The following is a 27908-nucleotide window of genomic DNA, read 5'->3' on the forward strand; positions in this document are numbered from 1 at the left end:
TAATCCTAGATGAAAGCTTCGCAATCTCTGCAGTCAGGTTCTCAAAGGAAACCTGAAGTCTTCTCAGGTCGTGAGCGAGTTCATTTAGTCCACAGCTCCTGGGATGGGGTCAAAATCCAACATGTGATCTGGCTCCTGCTGCTCCTTTCAATTCATTTCCAAAAGCTAATCTTCCCCTGCTGTCCACAAGCATGAGCAGTTCTCATGAACATTCTGCTCACTCTAGTGCTAGATATTTAGTTTTTCCCACCATCACTTAAAGTTAAAAAATTCCAGTGTAGATTTACTAATTAGAATATGATCAACCTGTGATATACATCAACTTTAACCTTTCAAAGTAGTTAAAGCTGACTTGCTCTCAACGGGAGCTTCTGGGGGTTCTTTCAAACTAGACCTAACTGGGGCACTGTCCCAACCACAGGGAGTCATTGCCTTCCCTGCTGACCATGCCCTTGGGCTCCAGCCCCTTCTTCATAAGCTCTTGTGCTAGGAACCCAGTCCCGCCCTGACCATCTTTAGAATCAATGTAATGTGAGTCTCCCTTCTGCATAGCGCATTCTGACATCCTACACCCCAACACACTTGGGGAGTGCAGGCTGATTCCCACACAGCATCTCCTGCTCCCAGCAACACAACGGTTATTCCGCCAGCCACTTACCCTCTGGAATTCTGAGACCGCATAATATAGTAGGGAATCCACATCTGAGTGGCCTTGTACAAGCTCATCTCTCTTGAATTCCCAGGAAGTCAGACAGGAAACCTATTCAGCAAACCTTCCATCCTCTGTACATAAGCCCAGACTAATAGTGTTCATCTGCCTACAGGTCCAGAACTCACAGAGATGGTAATCAGACATTTATTTTGTAAATTCATTTGATATACACCTGTATTGCACTTGCCTTCATATCTGATTTCTATCCAACTGACATCCAGGTGAAACTGAAGCAGGAACAGTGCAATTTTAATACTCCCACATGGCAAGTTAGTGTCTAAGCCTGGAACCAAGAGTTGGGATTACTGTGGCCCAAAAGGTCTTCCTGGTGTCTTTCATTTTTTTGTTTGATTCACGGAAATTAACACCCACGCTTCTTTACCTACCTCATAGCAGCCGTGTAGATTAAATGGGGGTAAACAGGTCCTTTTTTCATTCATTTGTAGGAAAGTGGCATCTTTCTGTAGAGTTCTATGAAAGCTTTTCTAATGTTATTGAAATTTATATGATTTTGATTATGCTTTAAGTGAGAAAATACACACAAACAAAACAAAAACTACCCAAGAGAATTGTTCAAGATGGGATCCTCTGCCCACTTGTTTCCCCTATTACCCAGACACCTCAAAAAATAAAAGTACAGGAAAAACAATAGGGAATGGAGTCACAAAAGAGACAAAAACATGGAGACCAGGTTTGAGTATCACCACCAAGCAAGCCAAGTTAAGAATTTCTAGAAAGTAGGGCGATAACCAATTAAAATATGGAAATAGTGTCTTTTGAGAATGAGCTCTGTCAGGACTTTAGACGTGGACTGGACTGGCTGTCTTCTATGAATTCCTGGACAGGGTCAGAGCTGAGCTTGAGGAGTGGGGCTTGGGAGAGATGGGCTAAAAATGGAGAGATTAATTGGAAGTCAGTGTTCAAGACAGTTCTAAGTTGGCACTCCTGACAGACATCTTTCTCTCCTACCGAAATGGTGACCCTGTAGCCAGTGCTTACTTTAAGAGGCGTTCTTTTGAAGAAACTTCTAGACTTCCATTATAGATGCTGGTTTACAGGAGATAAAGTTCATTTAGTGTGGGCATATGGAGTGGTGAGGAGGTTGGGACTGCTACCTCAACCCCCACAACTCATTCTGAAGAAAGACTGCCAGTCTGAATGCCCGGCCTTCCCCTCCAGAAATTCTAACTCAGAAATGCACAGTGGAAAATGCTTCCCTTGACACTGCGGGAAGAAGCTGCCACTGGATTTTTCTTTCTCAATATGATAAATTATCAGAGATTACTGAGGAATTGGAAAGAATTGGTGGCATGAAAAAGAGACAAAAATAGAAAATTGATGTAGAAAAGGGAAGTCAGTATTTATTTCTCTTTAGAATAAGAAACACACACAGATGCATGAACACACACACACACACACACACACACACACAAAGGCATTCATCATTCAGGTCTTAAGCTCAGCTGGTTAGAAACAGCTAATGCCACCGTTTTTTCCATGGCTGAGTCAGCGTCTTAGTCTGTTTAGGTTGCTATAAAAAATATCATAAATTGTATGACTTATAAACAACAGAGATTTATTTCTCATAGTTCTGGAGACTGGAAAGTCCAAAATCAAGGTGCTGACAGATTCATTGTCCCATGAGGGCCCATTTTTTTTTTTTTTTTTTTTGGCTCATTGATGGCCCCTTCTTGCTGTGTCTTCACCTGGTTCTCCCTGGGGTGTAAGGGCACTAATCCCATTCATGAGGGCTCCACCCTCATGACCTAATCACCTCCCAGAGGCCCCACCTCCTAACAGCATCACATTGGGTGTTAGCTTTCAACATAAGAATTGGGGACAGGGAGAGCACACATTTAGACCCTAGCAGTCAGTTACCTTGTTGTTATTTACATGACCAAAAACAGCCTCCCTCTCCCAACTTGGTAAGTTTTTCAGATACGTAGTATTTATTGTATGTAGTCAAAAAAAAATTGACTTTCTGTACTAGAAAGCATCACTAACATCACTAGGGTACCAAACCAGTTGTTTGTTTAACAGCATATTTCCTGGAAAATGACAATATTTTTAAAAGGAGGTGGGAGAATTTTAGCTATAGATTGGTTTCATCAATTGTGTATTGTCTTAGAAAATTAATGTTTTAATGAATATGACTGCTATTCAAATGATCATTATACATATATAACCCAGTAATTAGTTGAACTTTAAAATAGAAATGCACATACACATATATTAAAGCTTTTGAGAGGAAAAGAATCAAAGGAAAATTTTAGTACTCCTTAGAACTGTTTATTGCACAACAGAATTCCTCTCTTCTCCAACTCGTTTTATATATGCTGAAATTATGTTGAATAAAATAACAAAAATTAATAAAATGTTGATATAGAGAGGTTATAAAATGTCAGTACAGAGAATTACTAAACTGTGCAGCTGTTTCCTTGTCGTTTCTTCCCTATAAATCATGGTGAGAGTTAGGGTATCTTTTTCTTCAGAAGTGACGACAGAGGCCACTCTATGAGTGTTGGTGAAAGAGATAAAGCAGTAGAAAAAAATGACATAGGGAGAATATATTTTAAGTTTGCATTTTAGAGCTGGGCACTGTGGCTCACGCCTGTAATCCCAGCACTTTGGGAGGCCGAGGCAGGTGGATCACTAGGTCAGAAGATCGAGACCATCCTGGCCAACATGGTGAAACCCCATCTCTACTAAAATAGAAAAAAATTAGCCAGGCATGATGGCACGTGCCTGTAGTCCCAGCTACTCAGGAGGCTGAAGCAGGAGAATTGATTGAACCCAGGTGGTGGAGGATGCTGTGAGCTGAGATCATGTCATACCACTGCACTCTAGGCTGGGGGACAGAGCAAGACTCGGTCTCAAAAAAGAAAAAAAAGGTTTGCATTTTAGAAGCTAAATGTCTAGTTGTTTAAAGGGAATTTGTGCAGTCTACCTATGTCCTGTCTTAGGCAATCTGAGGAAGAAGGCCTCTGTTTAGGCTGTTGAGATGTAAAACATCTTAGTTCACATGTTTATCCAAACATTTGAACCCATTTAAAAGACAGCTGCATGTTTAATTCTACTCCTGCCTGTTAAGCCTTATCCTTGTTCATACCTTGAGAAGTTCATCTGTACTGCTTTGATGGACAGAAGCCGCATTATCAAAAATGAACACTTAGCTTAGTTCCCACAGCAGTCAGCTCTCAAAGCAGAATGGAGGCTTCTGGTCTCCCAAAGCTTCAGCCCACAGATCTGGTCTGCTTTGCATCTCAATGTAACAAAAAAATGAAAGGTAGATTGGGATCACCTTGTTCTGGATTCTTTCCATGGAAATATTCATAATGATCCATAATAATGAGGTCTGGAAGCCAGACTCCAGATGCACTGTTGGAGCGTTGCACTGATGGGGTATTGAGACGCAGCTGTCGAGAAATAAAATGCCACTCATTGAATTTTATCCCCCTCATTGATAAAGAAGAGATCTGTGTGAATATGGCCATTAAAACTCTGGTAAGTGACTAATTAATGAAGTACCAAATCATAGATTCCTCTGCATCTGTAGTTTATCAGGACACTCAGAAGATCATGATGATGAAGACCCTGGGCCCGCTCCTCCCAGTAGCTTCCAAAAGCTACTCCCAGGGAGGAGAGTTGGTTTGAAGGAAATTGTAAATATGAGCCTCCTCCCAGGTAAAAATTAACCTTAATAGATTAATTTTCTTTACATGCTTATGTCAAAAACTTCCGTTACAAGTCTGAGGTCAAATTATGTTGCCTTTCTGTACAAGGATACTACAAATTCAAAATTTCTATCACTCCATAATTTCTTATTCTGTCTGGTCTCAGCTGAGAAGGGCTTGGGTGCCTGGGTAGAGTCTTTCTAAGGGTCTTTTCCCTAGTCAGGACTGTCTTTCACTTCAAGGGTAGTGGTTATAGTAATTCTTTTTAGCAAGAGTTCACAAGACACACATTGTGATTGTCACAGCACTGACCCCACCTTCCTCAGACACCACACTTGATCCAGCCCAGAGACCTGAAGGAGGAAACAGAAAAGACAGAGGAAGGAAATGTCTTGCCGTCTATGCCTGGCCACAACCTGTGACCTCTCAGGGACTTCTCAGCAGTAGGCATGCTAGAGGGATGCCCCTAGGTGTAGCATGCTAGGGGCAAAAAAGCATCCTTTATTTTCAAAGGTATCTGCAAACTTCCGAAACTAGAGCTTCATCTAAGAAGAGGTTCCTTCCTTCCCTCACTTTCAGGAATGGATATTTCTGGGGATATTCTGAAGCTCCAGCCTTAATGGGTCTGCTGAGGACCAAATCTTGATGCATGGTCCTCAAGATCCGACATCTAGCTCAAATCTACTAGTTTGACCCCCAGCCATCCAGAGCTTGGATGCTTCCTGGAGACACCTGGAGAATGTTTGAGCTATTCCATTCTCTGGGCCCGTCCCCTGAGGTCCTGGTCTGGAGTGCACCCACAGCATCGTTCCTCTTTAAAAGGTATCCAAGACAAATACCATGCATATTCTTTCAGGGCTGAGAAGCCCTGAGCTACCCTTACATATGTGTGAACCGTGGCAATGTAGGGAGCCTAGATACTTGCCTCAAGAAACACCATAATCAGCAAAAGTGTTGCAGTGCACCCATGTTTAAAAAATCCACCCTGAGCCAGACATGGTGGTCGGTTCCCTGTAGTCCCAGCTACTAGAAGGACTGAAGTGTGAGGGTCACTTGAGCTCAGGAATTTGAGACCAGCTTGGACAACATAGTGAGACCCTGTCTTAAAAAAATAATCCACCCTGAAGGCGGAAAGATGCTCTTTCCCCACTAGAAGTGACTCTTGCCCTAGATATCCTGTTCATTAAGACCTTTGAAGGCCCCTGGTGTGGGGCCCAGCCAGCTGCAGCTAAGGTCACTCTGCAGCAGCTGAGAGAATGGGCACAGTTTTCATGTCCAGCACAGCTTGTGCCTGCAGAGCCCAGGCCGATGAGCACCTGCATTGCCGGTGTCTAGCTATACTGTTGACCTGTGCCTTTTTTGAGGCCACTTGTGTTGCATTGCCAATGTCTAGCTACTGTTGATCTGTGCCTTTTTTGAGGCCACTTGTGTTTTGAGGCCACCCCTAATAAAGCAGGGGTGCTGGGCACAGTGGATCACACCTGTAATCCTAGCACTTAGGCAAGAGAGACCATGGCATTGATGGTCTGTCTCTGGGGCTCCTAGTGACCAGATACATATTCATAGCTAGACAAATATATCCTGGCTTCTCAAAGGGTGGTCCGTGGACCAGCAGCACCAGCATTGCCTGAAAACTGGCTAGAAATGAAGAACCCCAGGCCCTTCTTCAAACCCACTGAGCCAGAACCTGCATGCCAGTTAGGGAATCCATATGCATGTGGCATTTTGAGAAACACCAAAATACATGGCTAGTAAATTTGGTGCTATTTTCTACTTCCCGTGAGACAGGAAACCCAAAACAGATACTGATTACAGGTGTCACTGTTACCAATTCTACCTTAGCCATAGGTTCCTACCGGCTCTTCGTTAAGTCGAAGCCCTGCATGTGGTGTCCGGTATTACACTCCTTCCATTTCACTGGTGGGGAAGACTTCCATTGAAAGTAAAAACGCAAAGCTTGATACAGGACCCCATGTTACTCATTATACTCTGTTACCACTATCATTATGTTCCAGATGCCTGCCTGTCACAAAAAGGACTGAACAAAAGAAGCTTGTTTTCCTAAGAGTTTGGGAATAAATTCTTGTGGTTAGAAAGTACAAGAACAAGAGGCATATACTTTTACAGGGATGAGATCACATGGGCACACTTACCATGATGTCCTGACTGGTGATTTTGGCTTTTCAGCTATTTTTGCTGGAAAGTATTTGAGTCCCAATAGTTTACAACATTCATTTTGTGAGAGGTGTGATGAGGTTTTATCATGACAGTAAATTGTATTGGGAAACCTCATCAGGAAAGTTCCAGGAACAAATTCTGTGTTTTGTACGCTGCCAGAGACTGCATAATATTCAAGTTATTAGTGCTAGTAGCAAAACTGTACTAAGTTAGTATAATATATGAAAATCTAACATTTATGAAATAAGATGAAATAGGGCATTTTTTCTTTCCAAAAACAGATTTATAATAGAAACATTTTACATTATCAGCTGACCTGTTACACTGAAATTATTAGGTTTCAGTGCAATTTTGTCTTTGAAATCATGAATTAACAATGTTCCTTCCAAACATAAGTCTGAAATATGACTCGTAACCTATATGAGAAATGTGTCCTTACATCTTTACGTTTGTAACAACCTGAGATGTCAAAGGAATTACAAGTTAGTGATCATTTGCAAATGAAATTTAGTTGATAGACTTGATTCAGAATGCATAGGGAATATTTTGGAGTCCTTTAAGTAGCAAATTTAATTTTTGAATTAACATAGGAGTAGGAAATAGATTTTGGAATTTTGAGTCAAAAGCAAGTCAAGAATAAAACAAGTCAATCTTAGTAAACAGAGTTCAGAAGGAAGAATGTGAATGCATGCAATTCCTTACGTATACTCCCAAAGTACCAATTGAAACACACTTTTCTTAATGTGTCTCCTTTGAGCTAAGTTTTATTATGATGAGGTATCCTCAGATCTAAGAATAATATTTGCACCTCTCAACAATGTACCTCGTACACATTTCTGAGATAATGATAACCAAAGTTATGTTAGTTTTGGTATATCTCAAAGTGTTTCTATGCCGATATCACTTTTCCCTCCTGGAGTTTCATGATAACAGGCATCAAGTTAAACATTTTAAGAGGTTCAAAGTCCAGAAAATAGCTATTTCAAAGCCATCAACTAGAATACAGGCTGACTACCTGCAAAGGCTATGTTGCCTAGCAATGCTGACATGTCATCATGGAAATACCCTTAAAATCGGGGCGCCCACAAAGGAACAGCAGCAGTGCAGATTCGCAAGGGAAAAGTCAATGTCTAGCCAAACCCCACTCTTCTCTGTAGAAGTTCCCTTTTGCCTTCAAAGTTGTAGTTTCATTAATAATCGTCAATGCATTAACTGATTGCACAATTCTTAAAAGCCTCAATTCTTAGATTCTGTTTTGGACTTTTCTTCATATCAAAACATTTACCTTTTTCTCTGTAGGAAAGCACTTTATCTCGATAATTCACAAACACATTCAGGCTGCTCACTCTGGCCATGTGAACACTAGGTCATTTCAACCCTTCTTTTTTTCCCTACATTTCTTTGCAAATGATCATTTGAAACTGGGTGCCAAATTGGAAGAGACCAGTTAAATGGCAATATGTCCTTTTAAACTATATTGATTCTGTAAAATGAAAACATGCAAAAATATATTTTTTGTAAAGGCAGGTGAATTTGCATTAAATTAGAAAGTCATGTATTATAGAGTATATAAATAAAATAATATGATTGGATTCCAATAAAAGAAAACAGCATGGACCTGTTTTATTAATGTAGTAAGGTAATTGGCATAACCAGAATTACATGGAATTGTTTGAATAAAGCAGCAAATGATAAATGGAAGGCGTAACACGTTAGATGCTTAGTTTTTGAAAATACGCCCATCTCCTCTTTTTCTCCTGTATTTGAGACAGGATGGCTCATGGTGTGATCCCTGCATTAGAAGCGGGAGGCTTGGGAGTGCCCATTGAAATGTGCATTGATGATGCATCTTACCTGACTGACCTAATCAGACTTTCTTGGGGGTTGTATTCAGAAATCAGCATTTTCAGCAATTTTTCTAGATAATTCTTTGAGGAGTAAACTAAGATTTTAGAATTAATCCTATTCTAAGGAATGAAAACTCCAAGGCAAAAAACAAACAAAAATAACCAAAATATTGGAGCTGAATTTTCAGCTATGCACTTCTCACAAGGTTATGTGGTCTCCCACTGACTGCTGCAAATCCTTCTGATAAAAATGTAGTTGCTGTGATTTTGAAATTTTGAGTGAAAAAAAAATCCTTTCATTTGTACAATCAATTATAGTATGAACTCATAAAGGGTTCACATACTTACTGGTATTTTTTTTAAAGACAGCATGGTTTCAGTACACATAAAATCACTTCTCTGTAAATTCTGAAATCCTGGAGAGACCCTTTGTGTCTGCTGCTGGTTCCCTCCGCCGGAGAACCACACAGCTCTTCCTCCAGTGAGACTCATCCTCCCACTGTCTGCAGCTCTCTGCTAAAAGGTCAGATGCTCAGAAAGAACTTTCTTTCTGAGAAAAGATCCCCCTAGCCAAACACTAAAACCTCCTGACACTTTGTCTCTTTTCCCACTGCCCTGCCTCATTTTTCTTCAACACCTTTACCTCCATCCTCCTTCATGTAAAACTTATTTTCAAAGCCAGGGACCTTGTCTGTCTGGAGCATTAGGACATCCTCAACTCCTGGAGCTTCCCAGACATTCAGTGGATGTGTTGAATGAATATATTTATAGATCCATAGGGATTAACTAGTACCTATAAATGATAGGTGTAAAATCTAGTACATAGAAATTCAGTTGCAAATCATTCTAAAAATAATAAATACATTGTTTTGCTGGCCAAATGAAAACAGCCTTGTTGACCCAAGGAAAACATGGTGTGGAACAGGAACAGGCAAGGCACAAGGCGGTGAGCCGTATGTAGACCTTTCAGCCTTGTAACTATTTTCCATGTCAAGAACTCCCTGCAATCTGTCACTGGCTTCCTACTGAATTAGCAGATATTTTTTTTTTTCAATTTGGAGATTTAATTTATGCCCTATCCCTATCTAAAAAGGATGCCACCTTTTTGCAGTCATTTCACTGTTTCCTTTCCTCATGAACTTCATTGATTCCTGCAGTTTTTTGCTGTTACCCATTAGAAAGCACACTTATTTTTAAGAGAAGATAAAACTGTGATATTCACATTTTGCAATAATACTTCATAAAATTATCAGAAAAAATATGTTTCTTATTTAGATTATTTCAAATTGAAATCTTCATGTTGTTTTTGAAATTTGGATAGTTTATGGTGAGAGGTGTTCAACTGTTTTGTCGAATCAAAAGATGTATTTGCATGAGATGACATAATTTATTGATTCAAAGATTCAGTGGCATGAGAACACCTATTCGATGTTGCTTTATCCATTGCAGAGCACTTTCCCACATAGTCTCTCTCATCCTGATCCTCCAACAATACCATTTTGTACCAATGCATATATTATTATCTCTGTTTTTATACTTGAGGAAACTGGGGATCAAAGAGCGTGGTGAGTTTCCTCAGTTTATACAGCTGGTTAGAGACAGAGCTGGGGCAGAATTCATATATTCTTATTTCAAATTCTTCAGGCAAAAGTGACACAAAAAAACAACAGTAAAATTATTACTTTAGATACGGTTCCTGTTTACCTCCAGCTATTGATCACCAACTACCCAAGGCCACCTTTCACGTGTAGTATTTGAGGCTGAACCATGTTGTCATGTTTCCTCATCGTAGTTGTACATGGAAATGAAAGCCAAGGAATAAAGGGGTCAACATAGAAGCAGGAGATATCTGGGGTCTTGTGCCCCTCATTCTCCAGTGGTCCCTTCTGCCCATCTCTCCGGGTCTCTAGAATCCATACCTCCCCCTGCCACAGGACTGAACCCTTTCCTCTCTCCCCTGACACCAACCCCACAGCAAAGTGGTCAGTAGTCATGCAGGTTCGGAGCTGTTCAGGCATCCATTCAGGTCACCTGTAGCTGTGGGGAAGAGGAGATGGCTCTGAGGTTCCATGACAGGATATGTGGCAGTTCTTATACAGCAAATGCCTCAGGCCTAGTCCTAGATCAACTTGAAAGCCTTTCCCAGTTTTGGGGGCCTTTCCAAACCTGTAGGAGCAGCAGCCTGCACAGAATATATGTAGGGAAGTTCCAATACCCTTTATCCCTCCTGCCTCATGAAATCTTCCTTAGCTTGTAAGCCCAGCACCCATGTTTCAGCTGTGAGTCTTCAAGCTCATTTTCAAACACACTGTATATGAAAAGCTGCCCAGTGCCTGAGCTCTCTAGACTCCAATTTTGTCCTGTGAAGAGAATAAACAGGAAGAGCAAAACCACATTATAAAATTGAAATATTAATACTGGATGATGTAGGAATTGTTGCAGTCATTGATCATGAAATGCTTTATAGACACAGGTATTATGATTACATGACATTGTGTCTGTCGTGGCGGGGGTAGCCATCAGGGCAGTGGGTCTGGTCTGTGGCTTTGCATCCCTTTTCTCTCTGACTCATCCATGTTTAGGTTGCACTCTGCCTCCCTGCAGGGTCTTGGTCAAGGCCGGGTTCCCAGAATTGTTCTCCACCAACATGATTGGCAAGAACATTTGGCCTTGACATCTATAACATTTCAGACAAAGTTGGGTTTTCTCCAGTATTTTTTCTTGTTATAAGAACAGAGTTCTAGTCCCTAGCAAAGATGTAAATGCTCATGAATGGTGTTTTGAGTCTAGTGCTGACGCTTCAGATTCGCTGTCAAGTAGACCATAATGATGAAAGAGACTTACTATTAAACAAAAGTATATTTTATATGAATCAGCAAATATATATACCATATAATGACATTTTGTGGCAGATTCCCAGAAACAATTGTGTGAGAATTTTTTCTTGAAATTGCCCCAAATAAAATAGGCCTTGTTAGTATGGATCCAACTTGTTCTTTCTTGAACAAGGGTGGTAGAACACATGAATTCCAGCTGTGACATCCTGAACCTTTGCTTCCTTAACTCTTTCCCTTCCCCTGCTTCTCTGTGTCTCTCTTGCAACTGTGCCCACCCTTGAGCAATTGAAATTTTATCACAGTGGATAAAAGGAAGAGTAAATAATGTTCTTTTTAAAATGCCTTATCTGATTCAGAACTGTGTGTAATGCTTACATATGCAACTGTATTTTGCACAAGTGTTTACATAGAGAAACACTATGAGCTTATAGTTATACTCAGATCACTCTAATATGTAAAAAAGTATATTATCCTATTCAGATAGTTAATTGTATTATTATATTTGTATTAATGTCAGCTTATCAAACGTCTGATATTTACATAGGTAGACTTTACCTTAGATTCTTCCTCCTGGCCTAGCACCCTTGGTCTTTAATTTGACTAATGGTACTAATGAAAATTTCTGAATGCAAAGTAAATGCATGTAAAAAGAGGATTTTTACATATACCCTAAGGCCATGCCACCCCTTAAAAGTTCAGCAGATCCTTTCATTGGTCATCATTTGATGTTTTTTGAGGCTTAGAATAAAGGAGTAGTGATAAATTTACAACTCTAAATGTACCAGTGATGTATAACTTTTTACTTCTCTCTGCATTTGGATGCGATGACTGTTTTTTTGTTTTTGTTTTTGTTTTTGTTTTTTTTAGTTTTACACTTTTAAATCCTTAGCAATATTTTCAAAACCTTCAGGAATAAGAATTGACAATAAGTACAATATTAAGAATATTGTACTTAAATATATTCCTGGAAAATATAAGCTTGAGATAATATTCAGAGTGATGTTGGCATTTGATAAATAAGATGCAATGAACCTAATTATGCAAAACAGTTACTTTGAGTCTGTCATTCATCAGAGCACTATCTCAGTCAGAATTTATTTAATTACCAGGAAAGAGAAAAGTAAGGAACTTGCCTTCCCTATCCCTTTCCCCTCCTCAAAATACTCAGTGGTTTTTATTAACACTGAATTCATGGAGTTCTCACCACTGCCCCAATTATTCAGAAATACTGTTTTCTGTGTACTTAAATTTAAAGTAGTCCATGTTAAACGTGGCAGTAAAACATTTTTCTCTTGGCAATTTCAAAACTTTACAATGGCTTTTTTCCTCAAATATTCTAGACAAGAATATTACAATGTTGGGTTTCTATGTTCCTGATGAGACAGATGTCACATTGAGCATTTGAAGACTTTGGTTTAAAGTGGTCCCTGAGGAAGGCAGAATGGAAGTAGAGCTGTTCACAGACATGGCCGAGAGGAAGGAATCCCAGCATCCTGGCATGTTAGGCTGGAATGGAGAGGCCAAACTAGGGCTGCTGAAAGGCAGTTGCCAGTTAAATCCCAATGTGCGGTGTGGGGATTAGTTGTAGGTTGTAGCTGAAGGCTCATTCCCCAAATCAGCCATTGTCTCCTTTGGTTCTTGTCTGAGTTCTGTATTCATGATGGAAGATGCCACCTCTCCTTGATGCCCCAAGGCCATCTCATTGCCCCAGTGCAAATGATTTCCCTGATGTTTCTGCTCCAGTGGTTCTGACTGTACCTCAGATGAAATACTGGCTCTCAGACAAGGTTCTCTGTCCTGTCTGTCCGGCCAGCCTCTTCGGCCTCATGAAAGTCTGTTTCCTGATGTGCAGAGGCTTCCCTTGTTCACATTCTCATGGTTCTCTGATCCAGAGCATTGCCTCATATCAACACCTCTTATCATACCATGCAATGAAGTGACACAAATAAGGTTTTATAAATACTACAAAGCAAAGTGATATGAAGCCCCAATTTATACATCAAACCAGTTAATGACAATCATTCCTGCCATTTTCAGAGGGAGGCAGACTAAATGTAAATGCTTCAATGTAGAGGGTCAGACAGAGTAAAGGAAAATATAACTTGAAAACCTTTCTCTTTAATATCTGTTTCTTTCCGGGATGTAGGCCATTGTAAGTTCAATCATTTTAGTTTATCCATTTCCCAGGGCAAAACTGCTGATGGGAACAAAGTCTAGTTCACTTTTTAGGAACAGCATCAAGATGGCTTTGCTGTTGTAGCTCATCATTTAAAATTATTTCTATTGTATAATTTAAGGTGCAAGGACTATGAGGTAATATGAGATTTTTAGGATTGACTGCCTACCTGATTCTTTTAGTGAAGAACCTAGCTACATGCATTAGGTTTTGCGAAAAGACATTTCACTGGTCTTGTTCAGTGTGGATTTATTTCAGAAACATTATTATTCTTAGAGTGAGATCATGTTTGGTAGCAAAGCCAGCCAGCTGGGTGATGCCGATAAGCTGATTAGATTGACATAGTGCTGCCATTTTGTGTTACTCATTTGGTTTCCTGAGGATTTCAACAGTTTTGTCCCAAAAATTTGAATGTGTCTTTGATTAAACAAGTTCAGCTTGGAGATTGGTTGAGCCTTGACATCCCTCTGTTAATTTATTTCAGCTGGGTCTCGAGCCTCATACAGCAGCCAGCATGGGCACCTGGGCCCAGAGCTGCGGGCCCTGCAGTCCCCAGAACATCACATAGATCCCATCTACGAAGACCGCGTCTATCAGAAGCCCCCTATGAGGAGTCTCAGCCAGAGCCAGGGGGACCCTCTGCCGCCAGCACACACCGGCACCTACCGCACGAGCACAGGTGTGTATTCGGGACCCCAGTGGGTGGCCTGTCCACAGTGGGTGGGCTCTGCGTGGGAGCTCAAATAACACTCCCAAATGAAAGGTGTGTGTTTGTGTGTCCACTGTCCTCACAAGCACTGTGACCTGCTTCTATCAACGTCTGTAATGATAATGGTAGAAACAGAATAGGACTTGAATTCAGGCTACCTTGGTATAATCTGAATGAAAGGAGGCCAGTGGGGATTGCAAACTCATTTTCTCAAAGAGAAAAATGAAAAGAAGCAATACTAATATTTAACACATGATTATTCACTTATTTAATGAATGTAAGTACTCCAAGGAAGTAGTCATTCGTAGGACATGAAAGACACATGCTTGATGATAGTATTTTCTAATGATATTGTCTACATATTTGGCAAGCATGGTACAAAAACATATTTACTAAAAAGGTAGCATATTTTGAAAGGAAGACCATTTATTTCATATACACTAATAGACTGAATCACAAATTTATTGTGTGAAGGTTGGATGGTGGCAATTGCATATGGTTCGATCAATTATATAGCTCTCCTGGATTCACTGTATATTTTCAGTTGACTACAACCACAGGTCACATGACAAAATGCAAGTGTTTTCCAGTATAGTGAGCCATTTGCAAGATAATTTGTCAAATGTCATAATTAGATTGCTAGAGAACACTTAACTATAAAATCGATATAATTGAAAACATTTGAGAATTGCATTTATTATCAAGCTGCACATGGCTAAGTAAACTGGAACGACTGTGTTGTCTGTCTGCAGACAGCATAGCTCTCTCCTTCCTTCCTAATGATAAGTGTGAGCTCCAGCAGGGACTGAGGCTGGCAGAGTGGGCTCTCTGCTTCAAAACCTGGCACACAGAGCTCTACATCCTCAGACTGTTGGAATTTCCAGTGACCACTAAGTAGAGCATAGCAATTTTCTTAAACTGCATTATGATGCTAAATTACATGTTTTGAAACCAAAGCAAGCTAAGCTGCTTTTATAGTTGATTATTGATATTTACATTTCAATATTTCACTGAATCATAGGGAGAAAGTCACAAAATACTCTTCATTTATTTTTGACATCATAAATACCACCCAATATTAATAATGCATATCTTGGTTTTGATGAAAAAGAATGCCCATTTTTTCTTCTGTCAGAATTGTTTTCCCCTTCAGCCTGTTAGATCCACTCCTGTCTGGAGTTGGGCTACTTTAGCATTTAGTTTTTGCATATTATTAAGTAAGGTAATTTAATTTTTATGCACATCTTATAAAAGAAGAAGATAACAACCATAGTGACATTCAATATCTAATTTGAATAAAAACTGACAACAAAAGAGATTATGTTGACTCCCTGTTCCATATGCATGTGCTCTTAGAATTATCCCTTATTAATAAACTTCCAGGAACTTAATGAAAAATTAGCTACAATAAGAAAAACACCTTAATTCATCTATATCACATTAAACAAAGGGAAGATATCCACACTTAAAAAAAAAAAACAAAAACAAAAAAAAACTCTACTGTGACAGTGTTTTCTCTGAGTCAGGCTCAGCAAACAATGGCCCATGGGCCAACTGTAGCTCCCCATCTGTTTCAGTAGTTCCCAGGATTTAAGTGATGATCGCATTTTTAAATGGTTGGGAGAGAAAATCAAAAGATGATTAATGGTCTGTAATATATGAAAATTATATGAAATTCAAACCTCTCCATAAATAAAGTTATTGGGATGCAGCCATACCAATTCACTTATATGTCATCCATGGTGGCTTGGGCCCTGCAGGGGCAGAGTGGAGTGCCCATAGCAGAGACCATAAGGTGGGCAGAACCAATAATATTTGCTGTCTGGCCCTTGACAGGAAAAAATTGCTGTCCCCTGCTCCAAGCCTTCAATGGAGAGCTATCCAGAATGAACAAATGTTTTTCCCTCCCACCTATGAGGAAGGCAACAATACCTTCTAACTGCTTCAGAGGTGAAACCCGTTTGCTGGGGGCTTTTCTCAGTAATAGCTGTGGCAGAATGTGCTAAGGTTGTGACACTGAGATGTCCAAGACTCCAACCCAGCCTGCACATTTGAACTTAAAGCAATTTTGAGAAAACATGCTGATTGACATAATACTATGGAAATTTCCAGAGGTGCTTGGATCACCTCTTAGGACCACAAGTAGAGGAGGAACAGCTATTTCTCTCCAGCTCCTAAGTATAAAGCTACAAACTTTCTCTTCCCTGCACCCACCAAGGTTATTCCTGTGTCTATACTTAATTCATATAATTTTGTCTTTGCATTTTCACAACCACAGAAACTGCATCATAATTGCCTGTAGGAGAAATGCCTTTAATATGTGTCTATGTCTTTTTATTTCGATATCAAAGACATCATATATAACATTATTAAATTCTATCTAGTATAACACACATAAAAATGGAGATTGCAAAGCAGTAAATATTAAAAATAATTATCCAGTAGCCATAAAAAAAATTCTAAGTTTGCTTTCCCCATATCTGGGGAGGGGGTCATCTATGTTGTACATACTCCCACCCTGGAGATCATTGGTACAGACCCCTAAGAGACTTGAAGACCTAAAACAGACACCCTAATTCCCTGAAACAAAAGGACAGGTTCTTATGAGGCCTGCCAGACTTAAAGTGTTCAGGGCCTCTGGCTTTCAGCTCAGATGGGTGGCTGAGGGGACTGGAGCAACTGGTCTTATCTTTCTGCCCTTAAGAATGGGCCAGCAGCTGCAGGTCTTTCAGTATAATTCATAAAGCATTTTCAGATGATACTGCAAGAGAAGTGGGCGGGAAGATTAGAGGCCAATTGCTTCCCTTCAAGGAGTCAACACTTGGGAAGGAAGAAAAATAGACATGCCTCCACAATTAGGGAATTATTAGATGGCGTCACTGAAGCAAGCATGTGAAGCTGGACAAACAATAGCAAGATGAAGAAGAAAGGTCTAGTGGGGAGATGGAAAAAGATGGTGGTAGGTGGAGCCTGAAAGTAAAAGCTAACTGAGAAATCCCCATTGGTGAGGAAGCATGTAGCTTATGGCTGCCTCCAGGGAGCTAAGTGCTTTGGGTATTTTACCAACCCCCAGAACAATCCTTGGAAGGAGATGCTGTTACGATGCTCAATGCTTGCTTTATGGATCAGAAAACTGAGGCACAGAGATGTTGAGTAATCTGCCCATGGTCACACAGGTTGTGTGGAAACAGCCTTTAAACCTTCATACAGGCTGGGCATGGTGGCTCACACCTATCATTTCAACATTTTGGGAGGCCAAGACGAGAGAATCACTTGAGCCCAGGAGTTCAAGACCAACCTGGGCAACATAATCAGACCCTATCTCTATTAAAAATAAATAGGCCTGGCACAGTGGCTCATTCTTGTAATCCCAGCACTTTGGGCGGGCAAGGCAGGTGGATCACTTGAGGTCAGGAGGTCTAGACCAGTTTGGCCAACATGGTGAAACCCCATCTCTACTAAAAATACAAAAATTAGGTGGGCTTGGTGGCAGGTGCCTGTAATCTCAGCTGCTTTGGAGGCTGAGGCAGGAGAATCAGTTGAACCCCAGAGGTGAAGTTTGCAGTAAGCCAAGATGGTGCCACTGAACTCCAGCCTGAGAGATAAGAGCAAAACTCTGTCTCAATAAACAAACAAACAAACTTTCATACTTAGGCAGTCTTACCCTAGATCCTGGGCTTAGTTGACTGCATTTGTAAAAATTATCTTTTAAAAATGAAATAGACATTTATTTTCATCTATGGAGCTTAATGGCCTTCTATATCCTGTTAAATAATGTCTATTAAAGATACTCTGTGTGCTAGATGCACTGGCAGATTCATCGAGGCTTCAAATCGCCTTGTCCTTAAGCATGTTCAATTTTGTTTCAGAGAAAGACATAAACGTATGAAACATTAACTGGTAATGGAAGGTAACATCGTACAGGCTACATGCATATTCTAAAGAAAATCGAAGACATTGAAGTATTCATAAAAACACTCAACAATGCAATACTAAACAATACAATAGTGTTTTTTCTTTGCTGGAAATATATGACTCAAGATTGTGCTATACGCAAAATGAGGGAGCGAGTTGCCCCCCGCCCCGCTCATGTCCCCGCTAACGTGGCCTTCCTCTCTTTTGTGGGAACAAGTGGGGGCATGGAAAGGTGTGGATGTGGATGGAATCACACCAAGGGAAGATATGAGTGGAATCACTCCTCATTCAGTGCCCCAGATGTACTCTGTACCAGCTCGGGCTCGTGGGCATGACTCTGGCTCTGGTGGCCACTCTACTCTCTCTCTTTCCTGCTCTGCCTCATGCTGTCCTCACTCCTAGGCTTCCCTTACTCCAGACACTGCTGAAACTTATCTTGAGAAAGAGACCATCCTAGGGCTGAGAGATGTGGGGGGAGATAACTGCACAGAGAAGACCAGCAAAGAACTTTAGACACTGAAGATAAGACATTTTAGAGCCCCTAACTTTCCCACCAAGGGGAATTTCTCAGTTAGCTTCTCCCCGTAGGCTCCACCTACCACCGTCTCTTCCCATCTTTCCTCTAGAACTTTCTTCTTCATCTCTCCTTTTTCTTAGCTGTCATAATGAACCCATCCATGCCTATTATGAAGACGAATTTAAATCTCAGGTTCCAACTCAGATGAGGACCACTGGCTACCGTTTTGTAGTCAAACAGGTCCTCCAGGCTTTCCTAACCCAAAAAGCTACCCAGCCATAATGTTAGAGACCCTGAGCATGCGTAGAGGAGCATTTATGTAATGTCCAACGAGCAGGGCACCCAAGTCCTACTCCTCACCTCTCCTCTACTCCTGGCTTGTGACAGAAACAAATTTCACTATTGACACAGGACATCAATAGCATTTGATGAAGCCAAGCAGGCATGCCATCACCTAAGGCTGCATTCCAGAACAGGGTCTAAAGGGGGTCTCTGTCCTCCTGCCCCAGACCTAACGCTGCCAGCCATTGAAAAATAAGAGCCAAAGACCTTTAACCCTCACCTCAGCCCAGCAGAAGGGTGTGGGCTCTAGGGGCAGCCCTGCCTGAATCCCTGGCCCCAGGCTTTGAATAGGTAGGCAGATAGAAAGCACAGCAGTGCCCACCTGCCTGAGGACTGGAACAGGGAGACAGAGCCAGCATGGTGGCTCCAGAGATCTGGCAGCCTAGGAAAAGGTGAAAGGGTCACTTTGTACCACAGAGTGGTTCCTGGTCAGTAGAGCTCCCAGAGAGTACCCATTACCAGACATGACAGCCGCATCTTTCTTGCAGGACCATTAACAGGCGGAAGGGGGTAGTATAACAGAGAAGAAGGCCCCAGTATCCATTCCCTAGATGAGGAGGCAGAATTGCCTGAACTGTAGTAGAAATGGCAGACTTACTTTTACAGGACCATCCCCACAGTATTTGGGCATTTACCTCTTGCGTGATGAAAATTTAAAGAGGCACAATTTCAACTAAGGTGTCTATTTAGATAAAATATACATTTCATCTGAGATGAGGCTTGTCAAAACCAGAGTTTATAAAACAAGGAGTACAGTGAAATAAGGAATGTGTGGGCCTCATGAATCTGCCTGTGGTAAAGTCTATTAAGCAGAAAATAAATAACATGAATTTTTATTTCAAACTCAAACATACAAATGACTGTCAATTTAGGAGTTATTTGATCAACACAAACACTTGACTCTGACAACCCCTTAAACACATTTTTATAAACCAGTGAAAATGGCCAGTGTCTGCTGTGATGATAGTCAGATGGATTTTCTTTTGGATAAATGCTATTCAAAGTGAGTGTTGAAAACAAGCTTTCTGTGATGTATGTGTCAGCTTGTAATAAAGAAAGAATTATCACAGATATGTTGCAAGGAGCAAACTTGCTAAATATCTTCATGAAGTTGACAAGTACTGCAACATAAAAAGGGAAAAGAATGTGGTGAAAAATATTTATCCTTGTGGAGAAAATAGTCTTTAAACAAAACTTAATCCTCTGCAACAATAGCCAGTGTTTAATGAAGTGATAGAGGGATTACATAGGACCTGCATATTTGTAAAATCTTACTACTCTCTTTCATCGTTATACAAATAATAGTCTTAGTGACAAAATTATTTTAATTAAAATTATTTTGGTTAGGCACGTGACTCACATATGTAATCCCAGCACTTTGGGAGGCCAAGGCAGGCAGTTCACCTGAGGTCAGGAGTTCGAGACCACCCTGGCCAACATGGCGAAACCCAGTTTCTACTAAAAATACAAAAATTAGCCAGGCATGATGGTGGGCGCCTGTAATCCTAGCTACTCGGGAGGCTAAGGCAAGAGAATCGCTTGAATGCGAAAAGCAGAGGTTGCAGTGAGCCGAGATCACGCCACTGCACTCCAGCCTGGGTGACAAGAGTGAGACTTTGTCTTAACAAAAAATACATAAATAAAATAAAATTATTTGAGTTCACAAATATGTAAATCATCAGCAGTTTATTACTTATTAAGTGCTGTTACTTAAAATTATAAAAACAAGTGCTTCCCATTGGATTAAGTCAAATAAGATACTCCAGAATCTGTTACTTTTCTTAGGCTAAAAATTAAGGGCCTATTGTTACCCAAATGGAAATTTTAAATCAACCCAACGATAAATGTCATCTTAGAACCAAGGAGAATTTTCAGATGCTTCCTTTGTGGATTCACTTAAAAAGGTGTAAATAAAAAGTCTCATTGCTTAGCTGAAGGAAGACAGAGTGATGGGAGAACAGTTTATGAGTAAAATTCAAAAATATCATAACTGTCATACTTTTGTACAAATAGACCATGAAACCATGTTGATTAATGTCATGTCAACTAGGGGTACACATACTGGAAATTGCACAGCTGGCCTTGACCTGGGTGATATACTCCAATTACTGGAAGATATGTCACCTCATACTTGGAATTACATCATTAAGCATAGCAGTGTTGAAAAAAAATAGAAGCCAAGTATTAGATTTCAACTGCACATTGAATGAGACTTCATAGAATCTAATACCAAAAGTTAGAACTTAAGAATAATAAAGACATTACCAGAAAGTGCAGCACTATGGAACCATAATTACACATTAGCAGATTCTGCCCTCATCACCAGACATGCTCTGTCAGTTAAAATCATAGTTGAGCCGGGCGCGGTGGCTCAAGCCTGTAATCCCAGCACTTTGGGAGGTCGAGGCGGGTGGATCACGAGGTCAAGAGATAGAGACCATCCTGGTCAGCATGGTGAAACCCCATCTCTACTAAAAATACAAAAATTAGCTGGGCGTGGTGGCACATGCCTGTAATCCCAGCTACACAGGAGGCTGAGGCAGGAGAATTGCCTGAACCCAGGAGGCGGAGGTTGCAGTGAGCCGAGATCGCACCATTGCACTCCAGCTTGGGTAACAAGAGCGAAACTCCATCTCAAAAAAAAAATCATAGTTGAAAAGCCTCTAAAATTTAAAAAAAAGTACTCATTTAATATTTTTATTGACACACTGTAATGACACATGTACATGTTCATAGGATACAATTGGATGTTTTGATACATATCTATGCCGTATAATAATGATCCAGTCAGGGAAGCGTGTGTATCCATCACCTCATGCGTTTGTCATTTCTTTGTGGTGAGAACATTCAAAAGCCTCTCTTCTAGCTATTTTGTAATATAGAATATTTTACTGTTAACCATTTAACCATAGTCACCCTACTATGCAATACAACAACAGAATTCAATTCTTCTATCACATCATAACTTTGTATCCAATTGGCCAGTCTCTCCCCTGTCCATCCTCCGCCCCTCCGCAGTCTCTGGGAACCACTATTCTTCTCTCTGCTGCTATGATATCAGCTTTTTTTTTAGATTCCATGCTTGACTGAGATCATGTGATGTTTGTCTTTCTGTGCCTGGATTAGTTTACTTAGCATGATGTCTTCCAGGCTCATGCATGTTAGCACAAATGACAGGATTTCATTTTTCTTAAGTGGCTGAATAGTATTCTATTTTGTAGATGTATTACATTTTCCTTATCCATTCATCTGTTGTTGGACACTTAGATTGATTATGTATCTTGGTTGTTGTAAATAGTGCTACAATAAACATGTGAGTGCAGGTATCTCTTTGACTTGCTGGTTTAATTTTTGTTGGATATATATACGTAGGAGTGGGATTGCTGGATCGCCTGGTAACTCTATTTTTCATTTTTTGAGGAATCGGCATACTGCTTTCCATAATGGCTGAACTAGTTTATAATCCCATGAACAGTATGTAAGTGTACCCTTGCCAACATGTTTCCTTTTCTTTTTGACAATAGCCGTTCTAACTGGAGTGAGGTAGTGTCTCACTGTGGTTTTGATTCACATTTCTCTGATGATTCATGATGTTTAACATTTTTTACATACCTGTTGGTCATTTGTATGTCTTGTTTTGAGAAATGTCAAGTAAGGTCTTTTGCCCATTTTAAACTCAGATTACTTCGGTTCTTTTCTTTGTTTTTTGCTGTTGAGTTGTTGCAGTTTCTTATATTCTGGATGTTAGCCACTTGTCAAGTGTATCATTTTAAAATATCTTCTCCCAGTCTATAATCTCCGCAATCTATTAATGTTAATAGTTTGTCTATTAATATTAATTTACCTATTTTTGGTTTTGCTGCCTGTGCATTTGAGGTCTTATTTTAAAAATTCTTGCCCAGCCCAATATTGTGAAACATTTCACCCATGTTTTCTTCTAGTAGTTTCATAGTTTCTGGTTTTACATTTGAGTCTTTAACCCATTTTGAATTCATTTTTGTTTATGTTGAGAAGTAGGGGTCTAGTCTCATTCCTCTGCATGTGGTTATCAATTTTCTCAGCACTAACTATTGGAAAGACTGTCTTTTCCCTAATGTAAGTTCTTGGCACATTTGTTGAAAATAAGTTGGCTGTAGGTGCATGAATTTATTTTTGGGCTCTCTATTCTGTTCCATTAGTGTAGTGTCTGTTTTTCTGCTAGTACTGTGCTGTTTTGGTTACTCTAGCTTTCTCATATATTTTGAAGTCACATAGTGTGATGCCTTTAGTTTTGTTCTTTTTGCCCAAGAATGCTTTGGCTACTAAGGGTTTTTTTTGTTGTCATTGTTTTCATACAAATTTTAATATAGTTTTCTACTTCTATGAAGAATGTCTTGGTATTTTGGCAGGGATTATAGTAAATCTGTAGATCACTTGGGATGGTATGGCCATATTAACAGTATTAATGCTTCTAACTCATGAGCATGAGATATATTTTCATTTATTTGTGTCCTGTTCAATTTTTTTAATCAAAGTTTTATAGTTTTCAGTGTAAAGATCTTTCATCTCTTTGGTTAAGTTTATTTCTAGGTATATAACTTTTTGTAGCTATTAATATTATAAATAGAATGTTTTCTTGATTTATTTTTCTGCCAGTACATTTCTGTATAGATAGTGTATAGAAATGCTACAGACTTTTGTGTGTTGATTCGATGTCCTGAAATATTACTGCATTTATTTATTAATTCTAACAGGCTTTGTTTTGTGTGTGGTCTTTAGAGCTGCTCATTGATATGATCATGCCATCTGTAAACAGAGGCAATATGACTTTCTCCTTTCCAGTTTGAATGCCTTTTGTTTTTGTTCCTTACCTAATCACTCTGACAAGGACTTCCAGTACTATGATGCATAGAAGTGGTGAACGATGGGCATCCTTGTCTTCTTCCTGACCTTAGAGTAAAAGCTATTAGCTTTCCCTTGTTCAGTATGATATTAACTGTGGGTTTGCCATGTATGGCTTCTATTGTGTTGAGGTACACACCTTCTAATTTGTTGAGAGGGTTTTTTTTTAATCATACATGGATGTTGAATTTTATCAAATTATTTGCAGCATTTATTGAAATGATTATATGACTTTTATCCTTGATTCTATTAATGTGATGTATCACATTTATTTATTTGCATGAATTAAATCATCCTTGCACCCCTAGGATGAATTCTATTTGATCATAGTGAGTAATCTTTTTTTTTTAATTATGCTTTTAAGTTCTGGGGTACATGGGCAGAACATGCAGGTTTGTTACATAGGTATACACTTGCCATGATGGTTTGGTTCCTCCATCAACCTGTCATGTACATTAGGTGTTTATCCTAATGCTATCCCTCCCCTAGCCTCCCACCCCCTGCTATCCCTCCCCTAGTCCCCCAACCCCCAACATGCTCCAGTATGTGATGTTCCCCTCCCTGTGTCCGTATGTTTTCGTGAATGATCTTTTTAATGTGCTGTTGAATTTCTAGTATCTTCTTGAGAATTTTGGCATCTCTGTTCATCAGGGATATTGGCCTGTAGCTTTCTTTTGTTGTTGTGTCCTTGCCCAGTTTTGCTGGTCTAGTGAAATGCATTTGAAAGGATTCCTTCTTCCTGGACTAGTTTAAACCTGGGGCATTTTTTGTTTGTTTGTTTTGTTTTGTTTTTTGATAGGACACTTTTTGTTACTAATACAGTTTTCTCACTCATGATTAGTCTTTTCGGATTTTCTCTGTCTTCATAATTTAATCCAGGTAAGTTGTATGTGTCCAGGCATTTATCTGTTTTTTTTTTCTGTGTTATTAAATCTGTTGGTATGTAATTGTTCATAATCATCTCTAATGGTTTTGTCTCCTTTTTCATCTCTGATTTTATTTAATTGAGTCTTCTCTCTTTTGTCCTTAGTCTTGCAAAAGATTTATTGATTTGGATATTTTTTTGAAAAACACGCTTTTCATTTTGTTGATTATTAGAATTGGTGTTTAGTCTCTGTGGTGTTTGTTTCTGTTCCTAGCTTTATTGTTTTCTTCCTTCTACTAAGTTTGAGTTTAAGTTATTTTTGTTTTTCTAGTTCCTTGAAGTACATCATTAGAATGTTTGTTAGAATTTTTTCTTTATATATATATGTGTGTGTGTGTGTGTGTCTGTGTGTGTGTGTGTGTGTGTGTGTGTGTGTGTGTGTTTGTTGCTATAAACTCCTTCCTATAACTTCTTTTGATGTGTTCCATAGGTTTTGGTAGGACGTGTTTCCATTCTCATTTGTCTCAAGGAAATTTTTAATTTGGCCTTTAATTTCATTAAATTGTTGATTGACTGGTTTAGGAGCATGTTGTTTAATTTCCATGTATTTGTAAAGTTTCCATAATTTTTCTTGTTGATTTCTAGTTTAATAGCATTTTTGTCAAAAAAGATACTTGATGTTGTCCCTGTCTTCTTAAATTTGTTAAGACATTTTTGTGGCCTAACATATTATCTATCCTGGAGAATGTTCCATGTGCAGTTGAGAAGAATGTGTATTCTGAAGATGTTGGATGGAATGTTCTATGGATGTCTGTTAGGTCCCTTTGGTTTGGAGTGCAGTTTCAGTCTGATGTTTCCTTATTGATTTCTGTCTGGATAATTTGCTCATTCTTGAAAGGGGGGTTGAAGTTCCCTACTGTTTATATAGTATAGTCTATGTCTTCCTTTAGGTCTAATAATAATTTCCTTTATTCTAAAATTTGTTCATATGACTCTTCTTGGAAGTTCTCGGAAATGTTGCAAGTGTATGGACAAAGGAATAGATCAGGACCATAGCATGGAATACACTTGATGTAGAAATGCTTATTTTTACAAAATAAAAAGGGTCACAGCACCTGTGGTTTAAAATCCACCAGGCTCCAAGCTGTATCGCTAATTTCAGGACTTGAGCCAGCTAAGGTATTTTTTTTTTAACACTTTAGCTTCCTTGGAGTTTCTTTTGAGCTTCTTATTCAGCCAGTGGACATTCGGATGTGTAAAGAATATAATATGCGTTTTATGCCATAACCACATATTGCGGAGTATCTTTTAGTGCTTAAGATGGTGGAGCTGATCTGATCTCAGCAAACTAGTTCATGTTTGAGAGCAAACCCAGCCCTATTGCCACATTGTGGAGCCTCCTGTAAAACCACATGAATAATGCGCCTCAACTCATCTGGCTCTCCAGAGATTGGCAGCTGGGAAACCTGCTCAGGTCGCCCCACGCAGCCGCTCCTCCTGGCCTGCCTCTCTCTTGTCCTGTGACGAGTTTGCTCGGTCCCCTCGTTATTACTCAAGGTAAAGAAGTAAGTCCACCACAAATACATTAGCATTCTCCACCCAACTGCCCTATTTCCATTTTTATGGAAAATTCTATTCATTGACCTTCCCTTAGGTCCTTTCTGTCTTCAATTGAAGGAGGTTCTGCTACATTTCTTTCTGAGGAAGAAGCCAAAGAAAATGATAATACAAATTTTGAGGAATATTAAGATGGAGCCAATTATCTAGGTCATAGGGATTTAACCAGTTACACTCTGTATCACATTTTTTTTTTTTTGGCATTTCTGCCACACATATTGCACTTCAAAATGTGTAGGTTTCATTAAGCAGGCATGGCCTCACCTCTAGTGCCCAACAGTGGAGGAGACAGGGTGTAAAACATGTAGACCCTGAAGACCACTGCCACATTTCAGCCCCAGCCCTGCCCACTGTCCTGTCACTGCTCTTCTGTGACCTAATGAGAGTAATGTTAGTGATAGTAGTAGGTACTGCCATGTAGGCTGTTGTGAGCATTAAATGAGAATTTAATGCTCATGTGTAGAAGCCCCTAATAAGGTAGTTGGCACAATAGGAAGCTCCAAATACATGTAGCATTTATTATTATCCTTTTCCCATTGACAGCTAAAAATGTGCTTGGAATGATTTTTAAAAAATGACTGTGTATCCTCTTTCTCATTCATCATGACTGTAGTTACACATACTGTAAATTAGAGGGAAACTAAAATGTATAGTGCTAAAGGTACATATAAATAGAAATATATACATATGTAGGATTAAACATGGGATTATTTTGCCTGCCTTTTTATTAATTCACTTATTTACTTTTTAATTTTTATACCAAGTTCTACAAATCTACTGAAATCCATTATGCTGTGTATCGCAATAACATTTTCAGTAGTAGCTATTGCTGATTATTAAACAGGATCCTTTCTGTTAATCATTTGTTTGGGTTTTTTTTAACTGCTTATTTATATTGTGAAGACGTAATGAGGAGCTTGCATTTTTCCAAATTATACTTACATAGAAGTCTATCTGCCCATTACAAGGCTATTGGTTAAGATAGGTGTAAGTCACCACTGTCATAAAAATGTTATTCAAAGTTCCAACATGATCATAGTAACTCATACCTCATCTTGAATTTTTTTTTTTTTCTTGAGACAGAGTCTCACTCTGTTGCCCAGGCTGGAGTGCTGTGGTATGCTCTCAGCACACTGCGATCTCCACCCCTTGGGTTCAAGTGATTCTACTGCCTCAGCCTCCCGAGGAGCTGGGGTTATAGGCACCTGCCACTGCACCTGGCTAATTTTTGTATTTTTAGTAGAGACGGGGTTTCAGCATCTTGGCCAGGCTGGTCTTGAACTCCTGGCCCTGTATTCCGCCCGCCTTGGCCTCCCAGAGTGCTGGGATTACAGATGTGAGCCACCATACGCAGCCTGAATTTTTTCTTAAGTTCTGGGGTGCATGTGCATGATGTGCAGGTTTGTTACATAGGTAAACATGTGCCATGGTGGTTTGCTTTAGCTGTCAACCCTTTACCTAGGTATCAAACCCCACTTGCATTAGCCATTTACCCAAATAAAGAGCTTTCCTTTTAAAATTCTTTCAAGGATATAACAAGAATAAAACTATGAAAACTATTTAAGGATAGGATTTTACATCATATTCTCTTTCAAATACATGTACAATATCTTCATACACATGATCCCACATTGAGTT

The 27908-nt window shown here is 39.6% G+C and overlaps 1 protein-coding gene across 12 annotated transcripts in view; it reads left to right on the forward strand.

Moving 5' to 3' along the window:
• The window catches only part of CTNND2 (catenin delta 2), a 937699-nt gene that overhangs the window by 531832 nt on the left and 377959 nt on the right, over nt 1-27908 (forward strand). For all 12 annotated transcript variants that reach the window (XM_039468167.2, XM_039468169.2, XM_039468187.2 and 9 more), the window contains one exon: nt 13909-14103. In XM_039468167.2, the coding sequence (XP_039324101.1) occupies nt 13909-14103 (195 nt within the window). The remainder of the gene's footprint in view (nt 1-13908; nt 14104-27908) is intronic.

This window comes from Saimiri boliviensis, chromosome 1 (genome assembly GCF_048565385.1).
Source record: "Saimiri boliviensis isolate mSaiBol1 chromosome 1, mSaiBol1.pri, whole genome shotgun sequence".
Classification (NCBI taxonomy): domain Eukaryota; kingdom Metazoa; phylum Chordata; class Mammalia; order Primates; family Cebidae; genus Saimiri; species Saimiri boliviensis.